This window comes from Trichechus manatus, unplaced genomic scaffold (genome assembly GCF_000243295.1).
Source record: "Trichechus manatus latirostris isolate Lorelei unplaced genomic scaffold, TriManLat1.0 scaffold00027, whole genome shotgun sequence".
Lineage (NCBI taxonomy): Eukaryota > Metazoa > Chordata > Mammalia > Sirenia > Trichechidae > Trichechus > Trichechus manatus.
The window spans coordinates 23,343,387-23,367,961 of record NW_004443963.1 but is presented as its reverse complement, the minus strand read 5'-3'; the positions used below and the strand labels follow the sequence as shown (position 1 = coordinate 23,367,961).

The 24,575-nt window shown below is 50.2% G+C and overlaps 2 protein-coding genes across 2 annotated transcripts; both read left to right on the top strand.

Moving 5' to 3' along the window:
* Positions 1 to 8,772: 8,772 nt before the first annotated feature.
* Positions 8,773 to 12,246, top strand: IGFBP6 (insulin like growth factor binding protein 6). Its single transcript, XM_004373993.1, has 4 exons — positions 8,773 to 9,100; positions 11,041 to 11,180; positions 11,389 to 11,508; positions 12,124 to 12,246. The coding sequence occupies exons 1-4, from the start codon at positions 8,773 to 8,775 to the stop codon at positions 12,244 to 12,246; spliced, it is 711 nt and encodes a 236-aa protein (XP_004374050.1).
* Positions 12,247 to 13,743: 1,497 nt separating this feature from the next.
* SOAT2 (sterol O-acyltransferase 2) lies at positions 13,744 to 23,544 on the top strand. The gene is made up of 15 exons (XM_004373992.1): positions 13,744 to 13,819; positions 14,290 to 14,345; positions 14,852 to 14,988; positions 15,360 to 15,419; positions 15,772 to 15,879; positions 17,899 to 18,175; positions 18,586 to 18,655; positions 19,231 to 19,315; positions 19,826 to 19,871; positions 20,086 to 20,215; positions 21,145 to 21,242; positions 21,677 to 21,775; positions 22,282 to 22,417; positions 23,128 to 23,273; positions 23,494 to 23,544. Exons 1-15 carry the CDS (start codon positions 13,744 to 13,746, stop codon positions 23,542 to 23,544), a joined length of 1,575 nt encoding a protein of 524 aa, XP_004374049.1.
* The last annotated feature ends 1,031 nt before the right edge of the window (positions 23,545 to 24,575 follow it).

The window sequence follows — 24,575 nt, the reverse complement described above, 5'->3', positions numbered from 1 at the left end:
AGAATGTAGAGCATTGTCTTTATAAGCTGTGTCATGCCAATTGAGCTAGATGTTCCCCGAGACCATGGTCCCCAGAGCCTAAAGGAGGTGTTTTTGATCCGTGCGGCAGGCCAGACGCAAGTACTTATCTTTTGCCAACCAACGGCTGCTTTTCACTGGTTCTGGGTGGCCAAGTAGACTGTCTGCCGCTGGGTCTCTCCTGGTGCAGAATATGCCTCCTGAGCACAGCTGCTTGCCTGCCTCACTGATCACCCAGTAGCTGAACAGGCCTGAAGGGCTCATGCTCTCACCAGATCAGGTCTGGCAACTCCTTGCTGCTTCTGAACCATCTCTCCCTCCCCCTGCCACTCAGTCAGGTTCCTCCACTTTGCCTTTGATGTTCAGGGCTCCTTGATTGTCATATATCTATCTTTATGTTTTGATTACAATAGTTTGATTACTGTAGCTTTATAATAAGTTTTGAAATCAGGTAGTGTAAATCCTCAAACTTTATTCTTTTTTAAAGTTGGTTTGGGCTATTCCAGGTCTTTTGCATTTCCATATGAGAAAATTAATTTGACAATTTCTACAAAAAAAGCCTGCTGGGATTTTAATCGGGATTACATTGAATCTATTGATTATTTTAAGGGAGAATTGACATGTTAACAATATGGAGTCCTAGGTCAATTGGCATAACATAATTTATAAGGAAAATATTCCATATCCCACTTTGGTGAGTGGTATCTGGGATCTTAAAAGCTTGCAAGCAGCCATCTAAGATACATTAATTGGTCCCATCCCACTCGGAGCAAAGAAGAATGGAGAAAACCAAAGACACAAGGAAAATACTAGCCCAAAGGACTTAAAGACCAAATGAACCAGTGACTCCACCAGCCTGAGACTGAAAGAACTAGATGGTGCCCAGCTACCACCAATGACCACCCTGACAGGGAACACAACAGAGAGTTCTGGACAGAGCAAGAGAAAAATGTAGAACAGAACTGAAATTCATGTAAAAAGCATCTGACAGACACTGGAGGAACCCCCAAAACTATGGCCCCGGATGCACTGTTAACCCAGAACTGAAACCATCCCTGAAGCCCACTCTTCAGACAAAGATTAGACAGAAATATAAAACAAAAAATAATGCTTGGAACGTGCTTCTTAGTTCAATCAGATACATGAGACCAAAAACAGGATGAGAAGGTAGGAAGGGACAGGAACTGGTTGAATGAACACAGGGAACCTGGGGTGGAAAGGGGGAGTGTGCTGTCACATTGTGGTCATTGCAACTAATGTCACAAAACAATACATGTATAAATTTTTGAATGAGAAATTAACTTGAGCTGTAAACTTTCACCTAAAGCACAATTTTTTAAAAAAATGGAGTCTTCTGATCCATTAACATGGTATATCTCTCCACTTATTATGGTCTTCTTTAATTTCTCAGCAACATTTTGTAGTTTTCAGTGTGCAGGCCTTTTGTCAGATTTATCCCTAAGAAATGCATATTTTAATGCTATTGTAAACATTATTTTTTAATTTCAATTTCCAATTGTTTGTTGCTAGTGTATAAAAATACCATTGATTTTTGTATATTGATTTTACATATATTTGATTTTGATGTGTTAAATTTCATTGCTCTCTCCCAAACTTATTCTGATTGTTTAACATTAAATTCTAGGCTTTCAGGCCATAACTTATGGAGAAAAAGTAATATTTACTGTATCAACTGATGTTTTGTCCACAGACCAGGATACTTTCCTTAAAAGCTATGTCAGAGATAGGCTATGGGAGGGCACAGCTGGCCTGCCCAAAAGCATAGGAACCCAGCCCCAGGTTGCCTTTGGAAAGAGATCAGACTTAAGGCTTAGGGTGTTTTCATAGCTCAGGAAGAGGAAGAAATGAAAGTCTAGGGTTTCCATGACTTGCAAGGGATCTTTTATCTGTAATTTTATTAACTCTTTTGTAACTTCTTCCCTTTTACATTTTGTACGATTTATAATAATAATACATTTCTTGTGTTTGTTCCTTACCCTGCCCCCAACATAAGGCAACACTTCCTTTTACTTGCCTTGAAACAACTTCGCTCTAGCTCTAGAAATTACAGCTGATTTGAACAGCTAGGGAATTTAGTAAACAAGTCTGTATTTAACTTATCTAAACGCTTAATGTTTTTCTACACCATGAAAGTTTCTGTGTTACAGTAAAAAGAGCGTTGAGCTTGGAATTCAGTGGATCTCACCATCTAGCTCTGTGGCCTTTGGCAAGGTATTTAATCTCTCTGAATGTCTTCTTATCTGTAAACTAGGGATTATAAAGGAACATTGTGAGAATTATGCAAAAAATAAATAAGCATTCAGTGAATTTGAGCTGAATTTGAGTATTTCTGCCTGCCCGTCAGATTAGAGCATGCTCATCTGTTTGGTTAGCTCTCACAGGCTGGTATCCCCACCCCATTGAAACACTGACTTTCTCTGGATCTTCTGCAGTACCATGGGGCCTTCCAAATACAGAGTTTCTACTGTGGATACAACAGCCTTGAACCAGAGTAGGATAATTCATTCGACAAATATTGAGATAGAAGATAATGACAATGATATTAGCACCTCAGTGTGGCCCAGAAACTTGGCTAGGCACTTCATTCGTTACAGAAAAATTTATTGAGTGCCTACCATGTACGTCACATGAATTATCCCTAACACTCATAAAAATCCTGCAGAGCAGGTACTGCTACCCTCATTTTGCAAAGGGGAAATAGAAGACATGGCCCCTGTCCTACAGACGTTCATAAACCAGTTAAAAGTAGATAAGACACAGTATATGAAAAGCTGCTAGAAGGACAAGACAAATACATGAGATGCTGAGAGAGGACGTACGATGAACAGTATTACGTGATTGTTAGAGACATTACCTGGCACTCTTCCCCTCATTGCCCTCCCTCACAAACTCCTACTCCTCCAAGAATCAACCAAAGCATCACCTCTGTGAAGCTGTCTCTGATTCTTCCAGGCAAACTTACGTTCTCCTTCCTCTGTGTTCCTTTGGCTCTTTATCTCTCTTATCCTTATATAATGTCACTGTCTATATACATGTCTGTTTTTTCCATAGACTGTGAGCTCCTTGAGATCAGGATAAACAGTCTTATTCAGCTTTACTCACAGGTTGGTGTTTTGAATAAAAATTAGAGAATAAATGGTTGGAGAAGAAGGTGAAGACTGAGGGTGTGGTTACGAGTAGAAGTTCAGAGGTGTGAATTCAAAGAGCATATCTGATGGGGGTGGTTTTTATAAGGTAATAATAGAAGTTATAAAACTAGTCGATTTAAGGCTAAGGATTTGGACTTGATACTAGAGGTAATAGGGAGTCATTGAACGTTTATGAGCAGGAGAGTTATACACTTTATTTTCATTTCAGAAAGAATAGTCTGAGTACAGAGTAAAAACCAAAACCAAACCTGTTGCTGTTAAGTAGTTTCTGAGTAGAACTGCCCCATAGAGTTTCCAAGGCTGTAAATCTTTGTGGAAACAGACTGCCACATCTTTCTCCCTTGGAGCAGCTGGTGGATTCAAACTGCCGACCCTTCAGTTAGCAGCCAAATGCTTAACCACTGCACCACCCGGGCTCCTTGAGTACGGAGTAGTGTCTGATAACTGGGCAGTACATACGAAACTATCATTATGGTCCAGATGAAATACAGTGAGAACTGGGTCCATCAGCATGGATTTAGAAATGAAAAACTGAAAGGCCAAATGGGAACCACTAAGAGAGACTGGCCAACAGTAACAGGTGATTTTGTGAGGAAAGGAGTTGAGGATGACTGAGAGACTGATGAGACCACTGGCCAAAACAGGAAAGCTGAGGAATGTTTTGTGGGTAAAATGATGAGTATGGCTTTAGATCAGTGGCATTACTAGGGTTGGTGTCACCCAGTGTGGTAACTCATGGTGTCACCACCCCCCATGGACCTCCTCCCGTACCAAACCATACAGAATCCTTGTTAATGTTTTTTGTACTAGCATTAATCATAAATTGTAATTTCCATATATCACTCCTTCTTTTCCTTTAATTACTACTTCATTCTCAAAAGAAGTTTATTGATATAGGTTCACAAATACTAATTACCACAGTATTGTAGCTAAAATACCAGAAAATTTAACAAAATTAGCCACTATAAAAACACCGGCAGCAACAAAAACAACAGCACCTGCTTGTAGCGCATGCAGACGAAACCACATGGTTCAAAGCGTCGTTGTAATTGGGTAATAACGATAGCTCTACCTGGAGTGCATTAGAAGATTCAAAGAGTAAATTAGCATAGAGTTTTAGCCTTGTAGGTATATTGATACATGTAAGCTGGCCTTATTAAAAATGTTTTTGTTGTTATAGCTAACTACAGGGATATTTTTATAGCCAGTCCTCTTAGTGTCACTCATCTGACAGTGTCACCCAGTGCGGTCCACACACCCCTCCCTCTCCCCCTCACCCCCCAGTGATGCCATTGCTTTAGTTGTGTTGAATTTGACATAATGGCAGTCTCCACTAGGACCTTAAGAAAGGTCTTCTTGTTTATTTCCCATATTCGTCTTTCTGATGCCCGATATTCCGATAGCCATTTTGGCCATGAAAATACTTTAAGGGCTCAGAATTTAACCATAGGTGCCCTGTGGAATGATCCTTTTCCAAGTCCAAGTGACCACGTTTAAAATCCCTTGAGAGTGACAATCCACAGCCCAGGAAGAGGCAGACACAAGCCTTTTGGAGATGGTTTTGTCTAGATATTCAAGCAGATGCTTTTAAACAGAGACCTCCAGCAACATTTCCAGATTAGGAGGTTGTGAAGTAGACAAGATGACAGAGAGGCCAGAGAGGGGGACACAGAGGGCTCAAGTTAGACCTAGGTTCAAATCCCTGCTCCACCACTTACTAGCTATATGATCTCTTTTGAAACCTCAGACCTCTGATATATAAAAATGGGAACAATAATAGCACCCACATTGTAAACTGATAACCCAAAAAACCCACTGCCATCTGGTCAGTTCTGACTCATAGCGATCCTATAGAACAGAGTAGAACTGCCCCATTGGTTTCCAAGGCTGTAATCTTTTTATTGTACTTTAGATGGAAGTTTACAGAGCAAACCAGTATCTCATTAAACAATTAATACACATATTGTTTTGTGACATTGGTTGCCAGTCCCACAACATGTCAACACTTTCCGCTTCTCAACATTGGGTTCCCCATTACCAGCTTTCCTGTCCTCTCCTGCCTTCTTGTCCTTGCCCCTGGTGTGCCCATTTAGTCTTATTTTGCTTTATGGACCTGTCTAATCTTTGGCTGAAGGGTGAACCTCAGGTATGACTTCATTACTGAGCTATAAGGGTGTCTGGGGGCCATACTCTCAGGGTTTCTCCAGTCTCTGTCAGACCAGTAAGTCTGGTCATTTTTTTCGTGAGTTAGAATTTTGTTCTACATTTTTCTCCAGCTCTGTCCGGGACCCTCTATTGTGATCCCTGTCGGAGCAGTCGGTGGTGGTAGCCAGGCACCATCTAGTTGTGCTGGACTCAGTCTGGTGGAGGCTGTGGTAGTTGTGGTCCATTAGTCCTTTGGACTAATCTTTGCCTTGTATCTTTGGTTTTCTTCATTCTCCCTTGCTCCAGATGGGGTGAGACAGGTTGAGTATCTTAGATGGCTGCTCACATGCTTTTAAGACCCCAGACACTACTCACCAAAGTAGAATGTAGAGCATTTTCTTTATAAACTATGTCGTGGCAGTTGAGCTAGATGTTCCCTGAGACCATGGCTCCCACAGCCCTCAGCCCAGTAATTTGGTCCCTCAGGGAGTTTGGATGTCTATGGAGCTTCCATGACCTTGTCCAAGGTTTTGATCTTTAAGGAAGCAGAGCAGCTTTGCGGAGCAGCTGGTGGGTTCAAACTGCCAACCTTTCAGTGAGCAGCCAAGCTCTTAACCACTGTGCCACCTGGGCTCCTTTGCAAACTGATAGTGAAAATTAAATGTAAAGTACTTAGCACAGTTCTTGACATATAGAAAGTATTCAATAATGTAAGCTATTATTATTATCAGATTGCAAAAACCAGAGCCTGGAGACCAGCTGAGATTATCACAACAGTTCCCATAGAGTCCACAGCGGACTTAGAATGCATTATGATGTGGTCATTGATCCTCCGCTCTCGTTCTTTCTGTCTGTGGACTGTGCTACCAATTTGTCTTTCCTCAGACTCAGAGCTCAAAAGGACCCGGGCAAGGTCCTCTCCTCCACTGCTGGTTCTCAAAAGCAAGTCAGCACCTCCGAGTGCCATGGATTTGGAGGGATGGGCTGGGAGTGAGAGATGGAGAGCACAAGGGATCAGGAAAACAGAGTGTAACTTGCAAGAGGAAGAGGAAGTCCTGGCAAAGGTTATTTATGGAAAAGCATAAGTAACAGACCCAGCTGCTTAGCACCTTTTCTCAGCCCTGGCAGAAGCTTCTCAGCCAACTCTGCTCTCATGAAGAGGCCAGACAGAGTCCCAGAGGTGCATACACCATGGCCCGCACTCTGTCCTGAGCACCCACTATGAGCTTCAGGTCCCTGCCTGGATGCTGACACAGAGGGCATCCCAAAGGGAGGAAAAACAGAGTTCAAGATTCTCAGTCTGTAAGAAGGAGACTGGTCAGCCCCCAGCACTGATGGACACCCAACTCTGGACATCTATGCTAGAGGGGTGGGAAAAAGGGAAGTGCAGTGCTGGGGTGGTGGGTGGTACTGGACTGTGCAGCCCAGCTTAGCCTGCAGGGCTCCCTGGACTGGGCAGGTGGGAGCAGTGAGCAGGGGGAATCTGTATGATTTCCGGTGATGTGCGGATAGGGGGAGAGGAGGCAGTGGTGGATGTTAGCAGTGAGCAGAGTACTAAGCTTTGTCTGCAATGTAACCTACAAAGGAAGCGCACAAAGAAATTTAAAAAGCCATACTGGCATCCTGCAGGGAACTCATATCTCTTCCCCTATCTCAACTTCCCACAGGCCTTTCCGTCTCATTGGAGCAACAAGCTGGAGCCCGGAGAAAAGGCCTAGCCAGAACCATGCTCGGGGCAAAATAAACAGTGTTAAGAGCTTGGGGACAGGAACTGGACTTCTCACCATGGAGTCAAAGCTTGGGGCGGGAGATTGCAGAGACTTGGCAGAGGAGAGCTCCCCTCACCACTCCCACAGCCCTTGCCTCCTCCTGCCTGGTCCAATCTGCAGCAGTATTTCAGGGCTATGGGAAGACACTGTTCCCCAAACGCTGGTCCTAGGGTCCCAGGATAGCCCCCCACCCGGGAGGAGCGGCAATGCTGGAAGTGAGGTTCTTTTTATTTTGTATTTATCTAAAAATTCAGGGAGCCCTTGCTGACATTCTTGCTTAGGGGCCCAGAATTTAAACTTAGTCACTGCCCAGAGCCCTTGTTTTAGGAAAGAATGAGATGGCCGTTGCATAACCCAGAGCTGGGAGGGTGTGGGTTGCTGAAGGAAACGGTCCCTCTGCTGTGGAGGCTCGGCTAGGAGTGCTGAGGATGGGCGGGGCACTGCCTGGGAAAAGGCCCGTCGGGAGCGGGGGAGGTGGACCAGTGGAGCCAAGGCAGGCAGAAACGCCCGGACCTGCTCCCCTTCTGGAGGATGCTTCCCTGCAACAGCCTCCTGCCCCTGCCCCTGGGGCTGGAGGAGGAAAGCAGTTATTTCTAGGGCAGCACAGCCTGAGGAGTCCAGAAAACCCAATATCTGATATTGGAGAAGGGAGACAGATGTGGAGGAGGAGAGGAATGGAGGGGAGGGCTGACCTGGATGAAGGACCGTGTGAGGTCTGCTCTCAGGCCACTGTTGCCAAGAGCACCCCAAGTATGGGCTCCTCTAACTTTAAACTTTTGCGCCTCCTGCATAATTTCAGCTGGTCAACTCCCCGCTTTCCTTAGCTCCCTGGTGCTCAGCCAGTTCTCACCTTGCGTGGTCACCCCCTCTCCAGTCCTTGCAAACTCACAATGCCAGGGTTTCCTACAGTTCATCCAAGGTGTATTCCTCCCCAACCTCTTCCCCTTTCACCCCTTGCTCCCCCTTCCCCTTTTATCATCTTACCCCAGGCTAGCTCCCCTCATACCGTTTTCCCCATACTCCCTTCTCAGGGATCCTTTCTCTTGCCCCTTCCTCAATTTTGCCCCTCTTCTCCTTGGTCTACTTTCTCCCATCAGCAGTAGGTTCTCCCAAGACCCCCAGCCCCATTATCTGTCATCCAGTCTTTTCTCTCTGCCTTCCTATTGGCCCACTCTTTCTCATGATTCCCACACCCCATCCTTTCTCAACTCACTTTTAGCCCCCATCTGCTCCCTCCCCACTGGAGCGCTGCTACCCTTTCACCTTCCTTCACTTACGCTAACTGGATTCCAGATTTTCCTCTTCATCCAACTCCCGGCCTCCCCTTCCTACACCCCTCCCCACCCCCTAGTCTCTCCAGTCAGCTGTCCAGCTCCCAAATTCCGGGAGAGATTCCCAGAAACAAAGCAACAAAAATCAGAGCCATTTGGGAAGTAAACAGCAACTGGGAAGGGAAAAGGGGAGAAAACAGTTGGGAGGACCCAGGTGGAGGGGGGGCCTCTCCAGTCCCACCCAGTTTAGGGAATGCCCCTGCCTCCCCCCTCCCCCTTCACCTGGCTCTTAAAGGGCCCGGCCCCTGACCGTCTGCTACTTAAGGCGGAGGGGCGGCAGCGGGCAGCAGCTGCGCTTCGCCTGCTCTGGGAGGAGTGGACTGGGCAAAAACCCTGGCCATGACCCCCCATAGGCTGCTGCCGCCACTGCTACTGCTAACTCTGCTGCTCGCTGCCTGCCCAGGAGGCGCCTTGGCACGGTGCCCAGGCTGCGGGCCGGGGGCGCAGGCGGGCTGTCCAGGGGACTGCGTGGAGGAGGATGGGGGGCTGCCAGCAGATGACTGTGCGGAAGCTGGGGGCTGCCTCCGGAGGGAGGGGGAGCACTGCGGCGTCTACACTCCTAACTGCGCCCCAGGACTGCAATGCCAGCCGCCCGAGGAAGACGAGGCGCCTTTGCGGGCGCTGCTGCTGGGCCGGGGCCGCTGCCGCCGGGCCCGCGCGCCCTCGGGTGAGTCCGCGCCCTGCCCCGCCCACGTGAGACCTGCATCTCTACCGGCCGGGTACTGGAGAGAGATGGGGCGGGCAGCGCTGCAGACCTCTGGGTCCTGGCCGACCCTGGGGTGTGAGAGCCTTTGCGGGGGCAAGGGGGCCAAGTGCAGAGAGCAGCTAGGAGGCTGGTGTACAGCCACGGGAGCTGGGGATAAAGCAGGAAGATGTCTGAGCGTCTGAGTGCTCCGGTTCTTTTTTGCCCCCTCTGTAAAGGCCAGATGGGATGAAGGGTTTCAGGACAAGCCCAGATGCCCTAGCAGGCCCAGCTCCTTCAGCTCTAGAACCCCAAGTTGGAGAAATGACCCAGATGTTGTTCCCATCTTCTACTTGGAAAAGGAAGGAAGGGGGCCCCAGAACCCAAATCCAGCACACTTGGGAAATGTTTTCTCCTCTCAATACCTGGTCTAGAACAGAAGATGCTCCAAGTCCAGAGCTGTTCCAGACTGGACTAGAGTCAGAGGGCAGGGCCTGGAAGCACTGGTGGAGGGGGCTAGAGGTGGGGAAAGAGGGTGTTTGCCTAGTCAGGGTTATGAATTTAACCTGCTCAGAACCCTCTACTCCACCCACACATCCATCCCACCCTAGCCCAGCGAGGAGTATAGAAGGCTGAGTCACTGGGTAGGTGGGACAGAAGTGAGTAAGCATCCAAACGATGGGGGGCAGCAGGGAGATGGGGAGGGCAGGAATGCAAACTGCACTTACCCCAAAGGCATCTGAGCTCCTGGCTTTTCAATGGAAGGGATGGGAAATTCACTTTGAATTTCTTTCAGTCCCAAATGCCTGGGTATAGGCTGCTGGGGGTCCTTCTAGAAAGCATGGTCTGGGTAGGACAGAGGTGGCAGTTGGGAGGCATGGTTGGGTGCTGAATGGAGGGAAAGAGGGGCAAGGTCTGAGGAGTGTGGGGTGCCAGGATTGCAGAAGAAATGGCTCTTGGGTTGCCTGTAGCAGATGGGAGCAATTGTCTAGCTTTGAGGGCTAGGGACCTGAGCAGAGCCTGTCTTTGGGCATGGAGAAGGACAGATCTCTCCAGGGGTCATAAGGATCTAATTTTACAGCTGGAGCAAATTCCAAGCAGTACATGCTCCCCTCACTGCCTTTCCTAGCCCACAGTTACTTCCTCACCCCACTCCCAGCCCTGAGCTGTCTGAGGCCCCCCAGACCCCATGTCTGAAACTTTCTCCAGAGCCAGGAACAGCCTGCAGGTTGGAAGCCCCTCACTCCTTGCATCTTTGTAACCTGCCCTTCAGCCCACTCTGGTTAAGGGCTGAATCCCACATGCTCCTGAGACCACTGGGCTTGAGCTGGGCTCAGCCACAGCAGACCTGAAGGGAGAGGCCCCACTGCAATGCCCCAAAACTAACCACATCTCAGGCTTGGGAGGAGTGAGCTGAGTCATAACGAGGTCACAATGGGGACACACATTCCACTTGGGTCCCTGCTGACCCCCTCCCACATCTGTTGCTCTTCTGCCCCATCTCCCTGGCTTGGCGCACCCCCTGCTGGTTCCTGTTGGAACAGCCAAGTCTTCTCACCAGAAACCCAAGGCCTCCCAATAAGTGATATTTGGTATTGTTTCTTCAGTTTTTGCTTTCCAAAATACTTTGTATTTGTTTTTCAATTTTTGCTTTCCAAAATGCGTCTTCCTTATACACCTTAAAACTGTTCTTTGGATATTTTCAAGAAATGTAACATCACCATTTGTCAAAAGATGAAACTGAGGCCAGGGTAAGCTAGCGGTGGAGCCAAGTGCTAACCCCTCACTTTCTACTACTCCACAAGGCCCTCTCTTTATCCCACTTCAATGGGCAGGGGTGGGTAAGGCTCTTCTCCACTTGGGTCTGGTCTTGGCATCTGGCCTCATTCTAGCCTCTTCTTTCCCCATTCCTCATGTGGCTGTAGGGGAGAATCCTAACGACAGCAAACCCCAAGCAGGGGCCACCCGCCCACAGGACGTGAATCGCAGAGACCAAGAGAGGAATCTGGGGACCTCTACCACTCCAGCTCGGCCCAACCCTGGGGGTGTCCAAGACACAGAGATGGTGCGTTGGAGGCAGGCAGGGAGCAGGAGGGGTGGGGGGCCCTGAGGACTCCATCTGAGCCAGACCGCTCCCTTCGGCAGAGGCAGTGCTGGTGCACCTTGCCCAGAAGCACAGCTGTCTATCCTGGCAGTCTGGCTGGTGGGGCCAGTGAGCTGTGCAGTGGTGCTAAGCTGGGGTGGGTCTAAGCTGTCCGCCCTCCCTTTCCCAGGGCCCATGTCGCAGACATCTGGACTCAGTGCTGCAGCAACTCCAGACCGAGGTCTTCCGCGGGGCTCAGACCCTCTATGTGCCTAATTGTGACCATCGAGGCTTCTACCGGAAGCGGCAGGTGAGGCCACTCCTCTGCTGCCCTTGCTCCACCAGTGCAAGGCTTCTGCCAGAGAAGGGGGGACAGAGGGGACACGGTTACAAAGTTGCCTAAATAAGACACTGCCCCTGCCTTTAAGGATCTTACAACTTTAAGACCCACACAAACATAAAGAATAACCAACCATACACTGCAGTAGCAGAGTTAAACTGCGGAAGGACTGGCCTAACTCACTGACTTTCCAACTTGAAGCACATCAGAATCACTTGGAGAGCTTGTTAACACACAGATTGCCGGGCTCCACTGCAGAGTTTCTTAGAATCCGAAACGGTCTGAGCGGAGCCTGAAAATCTGCATTTCTAGCAAGTTCCCTGAGGATGCTGAGGCTGTTGGTTTGGGGACCACACTTTGAGAACTACTGTTCTGGCCTAGAAGAATGGGTATAATTTAGCAAGTGGAGAAGAGGGGGAACCAAGGGATGAGAACCCAGGGGGCTTCACTGTCCTGAGGGAACTCTCAGATGTTTCTCATACTCAGACTCAAGGGTCCACAGCTTCTGCCCAAATCAGGGCTCCCCCTTTATCTCTTCTGCTGGAAGTCTCAGGCCTCGCCTGATCTGTGTGTTTCTCTCCCCAGTGCCGCTCCTCCCAGGGCCAGCGCAGAGGTCCCTGCTGGTGTGTGGATCGGATGGGCCAGCCCCTGCCAGGGCCACAGGGCAGCAAGGGAAGCTCCCCCTGTCCCACTGGGAGCAGCGGCTGAGGCAGGGTGGAGGGCGGCAGGGCCACTGACAGAAGCATGGAGGTGTCATCTTGGGTTATTTATTGAGTGATGAGTAACTCAGGGGCCCTAAGCCCCACACTTCACCTTAGGCCCTGTCCCATTGTCCCTGTCACCCCCAGGACCTCACACAGCCCGCTAGTGGAAGGATCGTTAGTGTTGGCTTGGGTGTTAATAAAGCTGTGTGGGGAGTCTCTGGCCTATGTCTCTGCGTCCACCTCTTGTATTTCTGGAGCCCCTGGCCTTCTCTCTACCCGTATTCCAGCCCCCCCACCCCCACAGCAGCCATCCTTTCCTGTAGACCACCTTCAGTCCCTCCTGCTGAGCTTGAACACAGGAGATAGCCACTGGCAGAGGCTTCAAGCCATGAGGCCTCACTCATCCACCACCAGGGAGTGGGGGGCAGGAGGTGGTGGGAGGGGAGACCCTGAGGTCATGGCCTCGGCCCAATGTTGTGACCTGGTCTCTAACACTGATCTTTGAACACAGACAGAGGGGAAGGATTAATAGTTAATCTCCAGCACAAACCCAGCAAAGAAGAACTCTCAAATCCCTTACTCTTCTGCTATTTTCTACTAAAAGGGGAAGGAAATTATTATTTCTTGAACTTCTCCCATGGGGCCAGGCCCTGGACCATGTGCTTTTACCTGGACTACCTCATTTTGTGCTCACAATAACCTTTCGACGTAGGAATTCTTGCACCCATTTTTCAGAGGAGGAAACTGTGGCTCAAAAAGTTTGGGCCACTTCCCAAAATGACACAGCCAGTAAATGGTAGAGGGAGGGTTTGACTTTGAATCTAGTTTTTCCATACATGACAATACCTAGCATTCCCCATGTGCTGAATAAATGTTTGATGTGTCTCCTTTCTGCCTACATGCTAACCCAAGTGGGTATAGGAAAGAGTTAACATTCAGGGGCCCTGACACGCAATAAATATTTCCTGGAAGGGCCAGAGCACCATAGGTGTCCCAGGTGCCAAGCCCATCAGAACATTAATCACACACGTCTAATGCCTGCCAGTCGACAAGCTTCTTCCACACACCTTATCTCGTGGGCTAAGGGAGCTGAATGCACTGGTACCTATAGGAGGTCCTGACCCCTCCCTGACCTTCAGCCTGTGTTCAGGAAGGCCAGAAGGCAAGCTGTGCTAGGTGATAAGCCTCAGAGAGGCAAAGTCCCCAGACACTACTCCTGTGGGAGGGACAGCTTGCTTGGAGCTGGGTCTCTGGGAGGTGGTAGGGTGTTGGGGGGATGCGTCGGTCCCTGTAACAGTCATCGGAGAAAGCCTGTAGCTGAGCACTGCCCTCTGGATCAGATAACCTATCCTGTTTCTGGAGGCCCCCTCCCCCTAAAAGGACTTTAGTCGTTGGAGCTGTCAGCTGAGCTGAGTGGGGAAGGTGCTCCGCAGGTAGTGAAGAGAAGGAGGGAACACGGGTTAGGTTAACCGCCGCCTGCTGCTCACTCAAGACTCACATCATGGAGCCACGGGGAGTCCATTTGCGGAGGAGAGAAGGGCTGGGAGGAGAGCAGGAGCACCGACCCTTGGGAGAAGGTGAGCCACCCTCTGGGGGTACAGGAAGCTCAGGTGGGGTTGGAGGTGAGGATGCATCATTGAGAGGAAGCTCCTACTGTCTAACTTCAATCTTTCATGCTATTCTGGGAGACCAGGGAAGGCAGACCCTGGCCTCTTCCCTAAATCGTCCAGGTGGGAGAGGGAGGCAAAAAGATATTCAGAGTTGTAGCCTTGCCTTATCTTTCTGACTCTTTAACCCCAGAGGGTGAATGGAGTAGCTTCCTGTTCCCTAGGTGCCCTGTTTTCAGTAATGGTCCCCTCAACCCCCTGCAAAAAGAACTTCCCCTTCTGATTGCCCCACCCATGATACTAGATATTAGCTAGTTGGGTTTGGGGGCTGCTGAGCAAACAGACTGCATTTCCTGAACAGAAGATGCCTCTGGGTCTGCATGAGGCCCCCAAACCCTAACTTTTCTCCTTTGAGTGTGCCCTTTGACCTATCCTCCTAGGAAGCACTGAGACGCATGGAGCCCCAGACTTGGTACAATGGACTCGACATATGGAGGTGAGAGGCATCATAGATCAGATGGACAGGTCCTGCAGTGGCAGGAGGCAGGGGTGGGGACCACTTTGGCGATAAAGGAAATTTGTTTCTGAGTTCAAAGATCAGATGAGAGTTAAAGGTTAAGATGGGGGAGTTTGAAACCCACGTCCTCAGAGCAGGGACCAAAAGTCAGCCAGTGAACAGAGAATCTTCCTATAAGTGGGATTAGAGGTCAGGAGAGAGAAAGCTATGAGTCAGGACTAAGAAAGTAAGGGCTCAGAGATGGGAAGGTGGTTGGATTTCAGGCCCAGAGAGTGGAAGCATTGCTCCTGTGTCATTCGTGGGTCCTTGATGCTGCCCTGGAGGCCAGAAGGAGATAAATTCTTGAGGAACCTCTGAGCAGGAACTTTTATACCCTAGCACTTAGTACTGTGCTCAGCCCAGAGAAGCTCAGTAAATGTATGGGCAACCAGAGGATGGCTGACTGAATGAGGGGCGGTGGGTCCTTCCCTGGCTTTGTCCTATAGGCTATGAAGACACAGTTGCTGGAGCAAGCTCAGGGACAGCTGATGGAGATGCTGGATCGAGCCGTGTGGGAGGCTGTACAATCCTATCCGCCACAGGGTGGACCCCTGCCCTCTATTCCCCCAAATTCCTTGAGCAAGTAAGTCTGAGGAGCCAGGGAGATGGGGAATGGCTGGAGAGGTCCCTCTGTCGTAAGGATCATGAGTCATAAATACCATCTTATGCACCCTTTGTCAGCCATGGCAGTGACCCTGACTTTGATCTTCCCTCTTCTCCCCCTCCCGCCCCATCTTCCTGACCCTGACCTCTACCTTCTGGGCCTTTCTTTGGCAGTGGTCACTTGCTCTGCCCTGGCCCTGACCTTCTGTCTGGTCCTTCCCTCTGGCCCTGGCCCTGACTGTCCCCTATTACTACCTTTGACTTCCAAGTATGGACCTTCCCCATGACCCTGCCCTCTGCCCACTGCCTTCTTCCTTTGGGTCTTGACCCGGAACAACCATCTCAATTCAGGACCCCGGAGCCAGCCCTTGGGAAACGGAAAGTTTTCATCATCCGCAAGTCCCTGCTTGAGTAAGTCAGGAGTGAGGACAAGGGGGAGAGGAAAAGAAAGGGCTTTAGCTGTAGGTCCAGGGCACCTCATTTCTCATCCCTAGGTGCTAGGTGGTTTGGGAGAGGATTTGGAGAGGGGCTCTAAGGCTCAGTTTCCCCATTTGCCCTGAGTCTGGCTGTGGAAGAAAGGCCACCAGGAAGAGAAGTGTCTGGGCTGGGAAGAACTCTGGACAGAAGCCCCAGCCACAGCTTAGCCCTTGACTGGAAGTTTCCAATCACTAGGCCCCATGCCCTCATTTGTACAGTACCTGAGCTAGTCCAGACAACTTTGAAGACCCTGCCCACACTGACATTCGGGCCCTTGTCCCTCCAGTGAGCTGATGGAGGTGCAGCATTTCCGCACCATCTACCACATGTTCATCGCCGGCCTGTGTGTCTTCATCATCAGCACCGTGGCCATCGACTTCATTGACGAGGGCAGGTAGGCTCCTCTACAGCCCAGAAGAGACACACAGATCAGACCCCGTGGGTCTCCAGTGCTCCACCTGCCACTGGCACATGAGGGCACAGGTCCCCCTTTGATTACTGGACACGTGTCAACATCACTCAGACCTTCCAACAATATTCCACTTAAAACCCACCTTGGAGTCCTTCCTTTTGTACCCTGGATGGCCCTTGCTCTCTCCTCCCAAGACCACCCATTCTGAGGACACCCTGCCCCTCTCAAATTCTTCTCAACAGGGACCTTGCCCTGAGGCAGATACGCACACAGTATGTGTGTCTCAGTGCTGTGCCCTGATCACCACTATTTACACAAGTCAGGTCTATTCAATCCAAGTAATCTCCACTGAGCACCTACTAAGTGCCAGTCCTGAGGGCCAGAAGGATGAGCCAGGCAGACGCCACCCCTGTCTAGGAGGCACTCCCAGCCTTGTGGGGAAGACAGATATGCAGACAAGTGCTTTGGTGGGTAGATTCCCCCACGGAGCAGCCCCTTCTCAAGGGATGAGCCTCAGAGGGCCTATTCACTAAGACGGGAGCAGTAAATAGGATGCATACCCCGGGTGGGGGGCTATATTTGCATGTCCCCCACCTGCTCCAGAGGATTTCCTAAGATGAAATCTTTATGGGAGTAGATCACCAGGTCTTTTCTCCCGCAGAGCAGCTGGTTGGTTCAAACCACTGACCTTCCAGTTAGCAGCCAAGTACTTTAACCATTTCATCACCAGGGCTCCTTATAAACCTGAAAAAGCCATTGCCACTGAGTCAGTTCCAACTCATAATGACCCTACAGGGCAGAGTAGAACTGCCCCATAGGGTTTCCAAGGAGCGTCTGGTGGATTCGAACTGCCGACCTTTTGGTTAGCAGCCATAGTTCTTAACCACTGCGCTACCAGGGCCCAATCATATGAGTATTACAAGGATAAAATCTCATAGCAAAAAGTTCAAGTATACATAAACTGGCAGTCCTTACTGATCACCCTCCTCAATCCCAGACTGCTCCCCAGAGGTACACATTTTTAACAATTTCCCTCCGGACCATTTTCCATGCATTCACATTCATGTGTATATAAGAACCAAAGATATGTATTTTGTGAGGTTGTTACATAAATACGATACTGTCCCTCTTGTTTTGCAATCTGTTTTTACCCCCTAATAATATATCTTAGAGATCTTTCCGTGTCAGCACATAGAACTCTACTTCCATTATTTTTAATGGCTGCCAAGTAGAGAGGCACCATATTTCGTATATCTGTTATTTTGTTGTTAGCTACCATGTAGCTGGCCCCGACTCTTGGCGACCCTGATCGTTGTGGAGTGGACAGTTTTATCCATAGAGTTTTCATTGGCTGATTTTCGGAAGTAGATAGTCAGGCCTTTCTTCCTAGTCTGTCTTAATCTGGAAACTCTTCTGAACCTGTGCAGCATCACAGCAACACACAAACCTCCCCTGACAGATGGGTGCTGGCTGTGCATGAGGTACATTGGCCAGGAATCGATTCTGGGTCTCCCACATGGAAGTCAAGAATTCTACCACTGACCCACCCCTGCCCCCTTTGTTCACCTAGTCCTTCATTACTGAACATTTAGGCTGTTTCCAATTTTTCACCATTACACACCATATACTCTAAACCTAAGCAAACAAAACACTGGACAACCTGAACTCCATTAGCTGTAGTCTACAACTACAGATACTCCAAAGGTATAAAACTAACAAAAGTTAAAAGCTAAATAACTCATATCCTAACACCTGTGGTATACAGAGTACTTAGCCCTTCCGCAACACCACATAATTCACAGAGGACTCTAAAGACTCTCCTCGGGCCACACCAGAGGTCCTGGGTTACAGAAGTGCCATTCTTCAACATCTTCGGGGATGAGGAGCTCACAGCCTCCTCAAGATACCTCAGTTTATCGTTGAAGGGCTCTGACTAAAAAGACTAGAGGCAAGGATAGACTACACTTTTGTCTACTTTGTCTCACCTTCCCCCACTCCAAGGCTGCTGCTGGAGCTTGACCTACTCATCTTCAGCTTCGGACAGCTGCCCTTGGCGCTGGTGACGTGGGTCCCCATGTTCCTGTCCACCCTACTGGCGCCCTACCAGGCCCTGCGGCTGTGGGCGAGGCCCCGGGAAGGGGGCGCCTGGACCTTGGGGGCGGGCCTGGGCTGCGCGCTGCTGGCCGCCCACATTGCGATGCTTGGCGTCCTCCCCCTCCACGTGGCGGTGGAGCATCAGCTCCCGCCTGCCTCGCGCTGTATTCTAGTCTTTGAACAGGTGAGGGGTGAGAGAAGAGGAGTGGGAGGGGTCATTTCTGCAGAGGGTGAGCCCCAAAGAGGGGGCGGAGTCCATTTGAGGGAGGGCACTTGATGCAGTATTGGCAGGGGCGGGGCTAGCTACTAGGGGCGGAGTCACTTGCGAAGGACTTGAGGAAACCCGCCCACTCCACGGAAATGCAAACGAAATGGGTGGTGCGTACTTCTGACCCCCGCCTCTTTACCCTCCACTCATCCCGGCAGCCGTCTATGTAGGGCTGTAAGGCGATCCGACAAAAATATAAATCATAAGTTCTAGGCATACAGATCTTACAGTTTGCCTGCTTCTCTCCTGTAAAGGAGAGCACGGGGAGGTTAAGTGATTTGCTCAAAGTCAGACAGCAATTTGGCCTTCCTTCCACTCCATGTCAGGTCCGGCTCCTGATGAAAAGCTACTCCTTCCTGAGAGAGGCTGTGCCTGGAACCCTTCATACCAGAGGAGGTAAGGCCTTCAGCTGGCCCTCTTGGCTCGTTGAATGAAGTCAGTGGTTTCAGGATCCTCATAAAAGCTCTGCCTTCCTAAGCTCATCTTGCCCACTGGGCACAGTTCTGGCCTCCATCTGGGCTCTGTAGGCCTCAGTCATTAGACATTCTCAGCCCCCACCCTGTGAATGTTGCCCAGGACTCTAGTGCTTTCCCATTAACCCATACTGGAAAGACTTACGGCATGAGAACCTTCTATTAGGGAGTCAGGATAGAGAAGGAAGGAGAATTGGGCGTGGAACTTGTGAGGGCCAAATGAAGCCCTAGCCACAGCAGGTCGTGCACCAGAAAATGGGGCTCCTGTAATGGAAGCAAAAGAGGGGGTGTGAAAGAGCAGATTCAGCTCCTACCCAGTTTTTCCTCCCCCACCCCACACCCAGATTGTATATCAAGCCCTTCACCCATCTCCCTCTACACCTCTGGCCTAGCCTGCTCTCCATTACCGGTCCCGCTGCCCTTCCCCAACAGCCCCGTTACCTCTGCCCTCTCTCCCTTCCCCCTTACTGATTCACCCCTTTCACTACCCCTCTCCAGGAGAGGGTATACAGGCTCCCAGTTTCTCCAGCTACCTCTACTTCCTCTTCTGCCCCACACTCATCTACAGGGAGGCTTACCCCAGGTAAGACCCTCCACCCCTTCCCCAAATGCCCAGCCCATCAGGGAACTTTTCCTTCTATGCTTCTGTTCCTGAGGTCCTTAGTCCCCCACTCCACCCCACCCCCCACCCCAGGCACCTTCTCAGGAAGCATCTCATAATAAGGATGGGAAATAAGTGGCAAGTAGACTACCCTTCCCCCTTGCTCAGCCCATGGTGACACTGGGGTGGTGAACTGTCCTGGTTTGCCCAAGACTGTCCCAGTTTTAGCACTGAATATCCCATGTCCTGGGAAGCTTCTCATTCCAGAGCAAACTGGATGTTTGGTCATTCTAGCTGACACCCAAGGTACAGATTCATTTGTCACCTGTCATGGAAGGTCCAATGTGTCCTAGACCCCCACCTTCCCAGATAATCCTCCCAGGCCTGAGCAATGAGGGAGCTGTGGAGAGATGACCCCAGAACCTGTGCCCAAGCCTGAGCAGGGGACAAGATAAAAGGATGAGAAACATATTATCCTCATTGCTGCTGCAGGACACCCCACATCAGGTGGAATTATGTGGCCAAGAACTTTGCCCAGGTCAGAAGGTGGAATAGAAGGGTGGACCACCTTTGACTCATGGCAGCTGAGGGGGCATTTCTGGGAGTGAGGTGGGGAAGACCTGGGGAGGAGGAGGGAGGGTAGTGCTAAGGGAAAAGGAGGCAGATGCTGGGCCATAGGTCTAATTATAGGGTGAGGGGGCAGCCACCAGTACCCCCTCACAAAGTTGTGGCTTCCTGTACTCCCTCTCCAGGCCCTGGGCTGCGTGCTCTATGCCTGTTTCATCCTTTGCCGCCTCTGTGTTCCTGTCTTTGCCAACATGAGCCGGGAACCCTTCAGTACCCGCACCCTGGTACTCTCTGTCCTGCATGCCACATTGCCAGGTAAGCCCACTAAAGACAAGACTGAGAAAGGCTCATCAAGGAACTTCTCACTCCCCTCCCTCTTCCCCCTCAGTCAGTTTCAACACTTCATCCCTCAGCTATCAGCCCTCATTGCCTGCCATGGTCTCAGTTCAGATTACCATCCCCTCCTCTCCACATCAGCCTCCTAACCTATCTCCTTGCCATCCCCATCTTTCCTCTCCCATCTTCCCTGACCCCACTGCCCAGATGAATTTTCAAACTCCTAATTAATGATTCCTTATCTGCTTCAAAAACTCCAGTGACTCTCCATTGCTGGCACATCTAGATAAGATCTGAATCCTTCTTCTGGCACTCAAAGTTCCTTTCATGCAGGCCCAGCCTATCTTCTCAGCCTAATAAACTCATCCTACCACAAGCCACTCATTCCCTGAAAGGCATGCACTTCCATGCCTGCAGGCCTTTGTCCATACTGGTCCCTCAGCTTGGAATGCCCTTTCCCCATTTCTCAGCCATGGAATCCAGTTTCTTCTTGGAGGCTCATGGCTGAAATTCCCCCTCCTCTAGGAAGCCTTCTTTCCTCAAATACCATGACCCATTCCTTGCTCTGTACTCCCAAGTACATCAGTGGCCACCATGCTTAGCTCCATTACATTTGACCTTGATGTGTGGTTGGACATTTCTCTCTCCCTCCCCACCACCACTACTGTGTGAATTCCCAATGGCCAGGAGTTTTGAGATTCATCTCTGTATCTGCAACATCTACCAAATAAATGTTCATGAGCAAATGGATGAATTAATGAATGCATGAATTAGTGGATGAATAACAAATGGTTAATATGAGATTGGGCCCTGGTTGCTGGGTGGGGGCTCCTCAGAGCCCAGACCAGAACTGCTTGGGTGATTCAGTGAGTCAATATGACCTGCAGCCCCTTGCCCCCACCTGCCAGGCATCCTCATGCTGCTGCTCATCTTCTTTGCCTTCCTCCACTGCTGGCTCAACGCTTTCGCGGAGATGCTGCGATTTGGAGACCGGATGTTCTACCGGGTGGGGCCTGGGGCTGGGCCTGGGCCAGATGGGTGCTGGAGGCAGGGAGGCCTGGGCAGGGATTTGGGGAACATGGTGGCTATATTGGCCATCACCTCAGCTGTCAGTCAATCTTCCACAATGAGAAATGCGCTCTTTGGGTGTGGTAATAATACCACCTCACATCTCTCAGTCAGCCAGAGTCAACTGATTTTGTGTGGATAGTACTAGTAATCTTCTTCTCCTGAGAGAGGGACTAGAAGGGAGCACAGGGACCCCAGATCCTGAGGAGGGAGCTGGAAGGGTGCCTGCTGTCTGTTCTGCTGGGAGTGGGCCCTTCTGGGAGAACACTGCGACAAGGTGCAGGCAGGGGGAGCAGGGGCAAGAAGATAAGCCTGGGAAGAGACAGGCCCTGATGCCCATCTCCCCCCACCCCGCCCCCACTCCTTCCACAGGACTGGTGGAACTCGACATCCTTCTCCAACTATTACCGCACTTGGAACGTGGTGGTCCATGACTGGCTGTACAGCTACGTATATCAGGATGGGCTGTGGGTACGGGCTTCACACACACCCTCAGCTCCCACAGTTAATGGAGCCTCTCAGGGACACCCTTCCAGCCCTCTGCACCTCCTACCTTTTCCAGACTAAAGGGCCCCTTGACTTCTATCTGCCCCTATTCTACCCAACCCAATGGGCATAAAGTCCTTATTATCTAACTTCTTTCCTTATCCTTAATTCTACTCCTTCCTCAGGGCATTTCTCCCCTCCTTAATCTTCTAAGGAACATGCATATAGCAATTTTCAGTAACCAAGGGTTTTCACATACATTCACTGCACAGTAACCCTGAGAAGTATTATAATAATCCCCATTTAAAAATTGCAAATAAGACCCAATGGATTAATAAAATGTCTTAAATAAGAACTAACTCCAGCCCTTCTAACTCCAGATCCCATATTCTTTCCATTGTGCCACACTTCTTCCTGGTTTCCTTAAGGAAGGGGCTCTTTGAAGAGGGGTGTCAGGTAGACTCACTTCCCTCTTCTTTCGCCTCTGCCAGCTTGTTGGTCGCCAGGCACGACGGGCAGCCATGTTGAGTGTGTTCCTGGTCTCTGCGGTAGTCCACGAGTACATCTTCTGCTTTGTCCTCGGATTCTTCTACCCCGTCATGCTGATGCTTTTCCTTGTCTTTGGAGGTGAGCTTGGCCCTTGAATGGCACTAGAGGGGGAGCCATCTAGAAGGGGGAGGCCTGGGCCCTGTTCCTAGAGATCCCAGACTGATGGGGAAGGCCACACACCCAGGACAGGAGGGGAGGCTGCTGAGTATGAGAGCTGGAGCGGGGAGGGACTTGGGAGTAGGGGAGGAAGACGGCATTGACAGGAAGCAAGGGGGCATCCTGGGGATGTGGGAGAAGGTTTTCTGGTTGGAGTGGAGTATGTAGCAGGAGCTACATACTCTGTGAGGAGGTAGCTACATCCTCTATGTGGAACACTCATAGAGGGAGACAAACCCACTGCTGTTGAGTCAACTCTGACTCATAGCAACCCTATAGGACAGAGTAGAACTGCCCCATAGAGTTTCCAAGGAGTACCTGGTGGATTCGAACTGCCAACCTTTTGGTTAGCAGCCGTAGCTCTTAACCACTATGCCACCAGGGTTTCCTAGAGGGAGACAAAGGGGAGAAAATCAGCAGGTACAGTTTGAGATATAGAAGTGTAAACTGAAGAATCCTGATTTTACATGAACCACTTGAGACCCCCATGGGTTTCTGGAGCTGGGTTCAAGATCTTCCCCTACAAGGCCTTCCTGCTTCGTCTCTTCCCAGTGCTCTGGGATGGGAGGGAAGCCAGGGAGACAAGGCACAGGTGCCAGGATCTGGAGTGACCACCTGTTCCCTTGCACCAGGGCTGCTGAACTTTATGATGCATGACCAGCACACGGGCCCAGCATGGAACGTGGTAATGTGGACCCTGCTCTTTCTGGGCCAGGGCATCCAGGTCAGCCTTTACTGCCAGGAGTGGTATGCACAGCGGCACTGCCCCCCACCCCAGGTGAGAGACCACGATGATGCCGGGCCCCTCACCCAGCTTCCAATCCAAGAGGCTATACCTCTATACCTCCACTTCCTAACATCAGCATCCTACTGCTCCCCAACTCAATAACCATGGTCAGGCACCAGGGCCTAGATTGGGGTGATGAGCTCCCATATCTTGGATGTACAAGAGGGCACTGGGAGGGATCTCATTCACAACTCTCCCCCCTCTGGCACAGACAACCTTCTGGCGGCTGGTGACACCTCGATCTTGGTCCTGCCATACCTAGATGTCAGGGCACCCTCACTGCCCAGATGACACCACCAAGTTCTTCTCTGCCTGCAAAAGCCTGGGACCAGGGCTCCTCTGTCTGCAACACGCTTCCAGATCTGGCTCTGCGTCAAGGGGGTCTGGAATGCGTGACCCCAGCCAAAGGATTCCAGGGACTGAAGTCTGTGGATCTGTGGGCACAGACTCAGGATGGGGGTAACTCTTGAGCCGCCATCCCCATGGACTGGGCACAGAGCCCACCACCCCATAGCTGTCCAGATTTGGAGAGATTTGAGAGGCCTAACAGTCTTGGTGAATATGGGGGTACTCAGAGGAATTTGGGCCACCAAGGTTCTAGAAGGTTTTGGTTCTTGACTTTGTGTGCCCTTTAATACAATAAACTTTTTTCTCCTTTTGTATTGATTAATTTGCTCATTCATTCATTGTTTGTTGAAGGCCCTTTGTGACAGGCACTACTGAGGAGTCGTATCTACAGAGGCAAGATTTTGTGGTGAGTGGGGATAAGGGTCTTGGGTGACAGCCTACTTTGCCTTCTCTGTGCTGCTCCCCTCTCCCAGAAACCTGACCTCACCCCTCTTCCACCTCTGTTGTTGTAGTGTGCCGTCAAGTCCATTCCAACTCACAGCGACCCTATAGGACACAGTAGAACTGCCTCCTAGGGTTTCCAAGGCTGTGATCTTTATGGAAGCAGACTGCCACATCTTTCTTCCACAGAGCAGTTGGTGGGTTCAAACTGCTGATCTTTTGGTTAGCAGCTGAGTGCTTAACCACTGCACCACCAGAGCTCCTTCTTCCACCTCTACCCTACTCCTTTTCCGGTTCACATTCCAAACCCCTTTAATTCTTTGCTCCTGGCAATCTCTAGCACATTTTGAGAAGGCACATAGCAGGCCTCCTTTCCATCAGCAGACCCATGAGAGGAGCCTCCTGTAGCAGACCTTAGGCAAATCTTTTAATTTCCTGAGCCTAAGTTTCCACAGCGATAAAATGGACATTAAAATCAGAAGTGGCCTGCCTGTATGAATACAG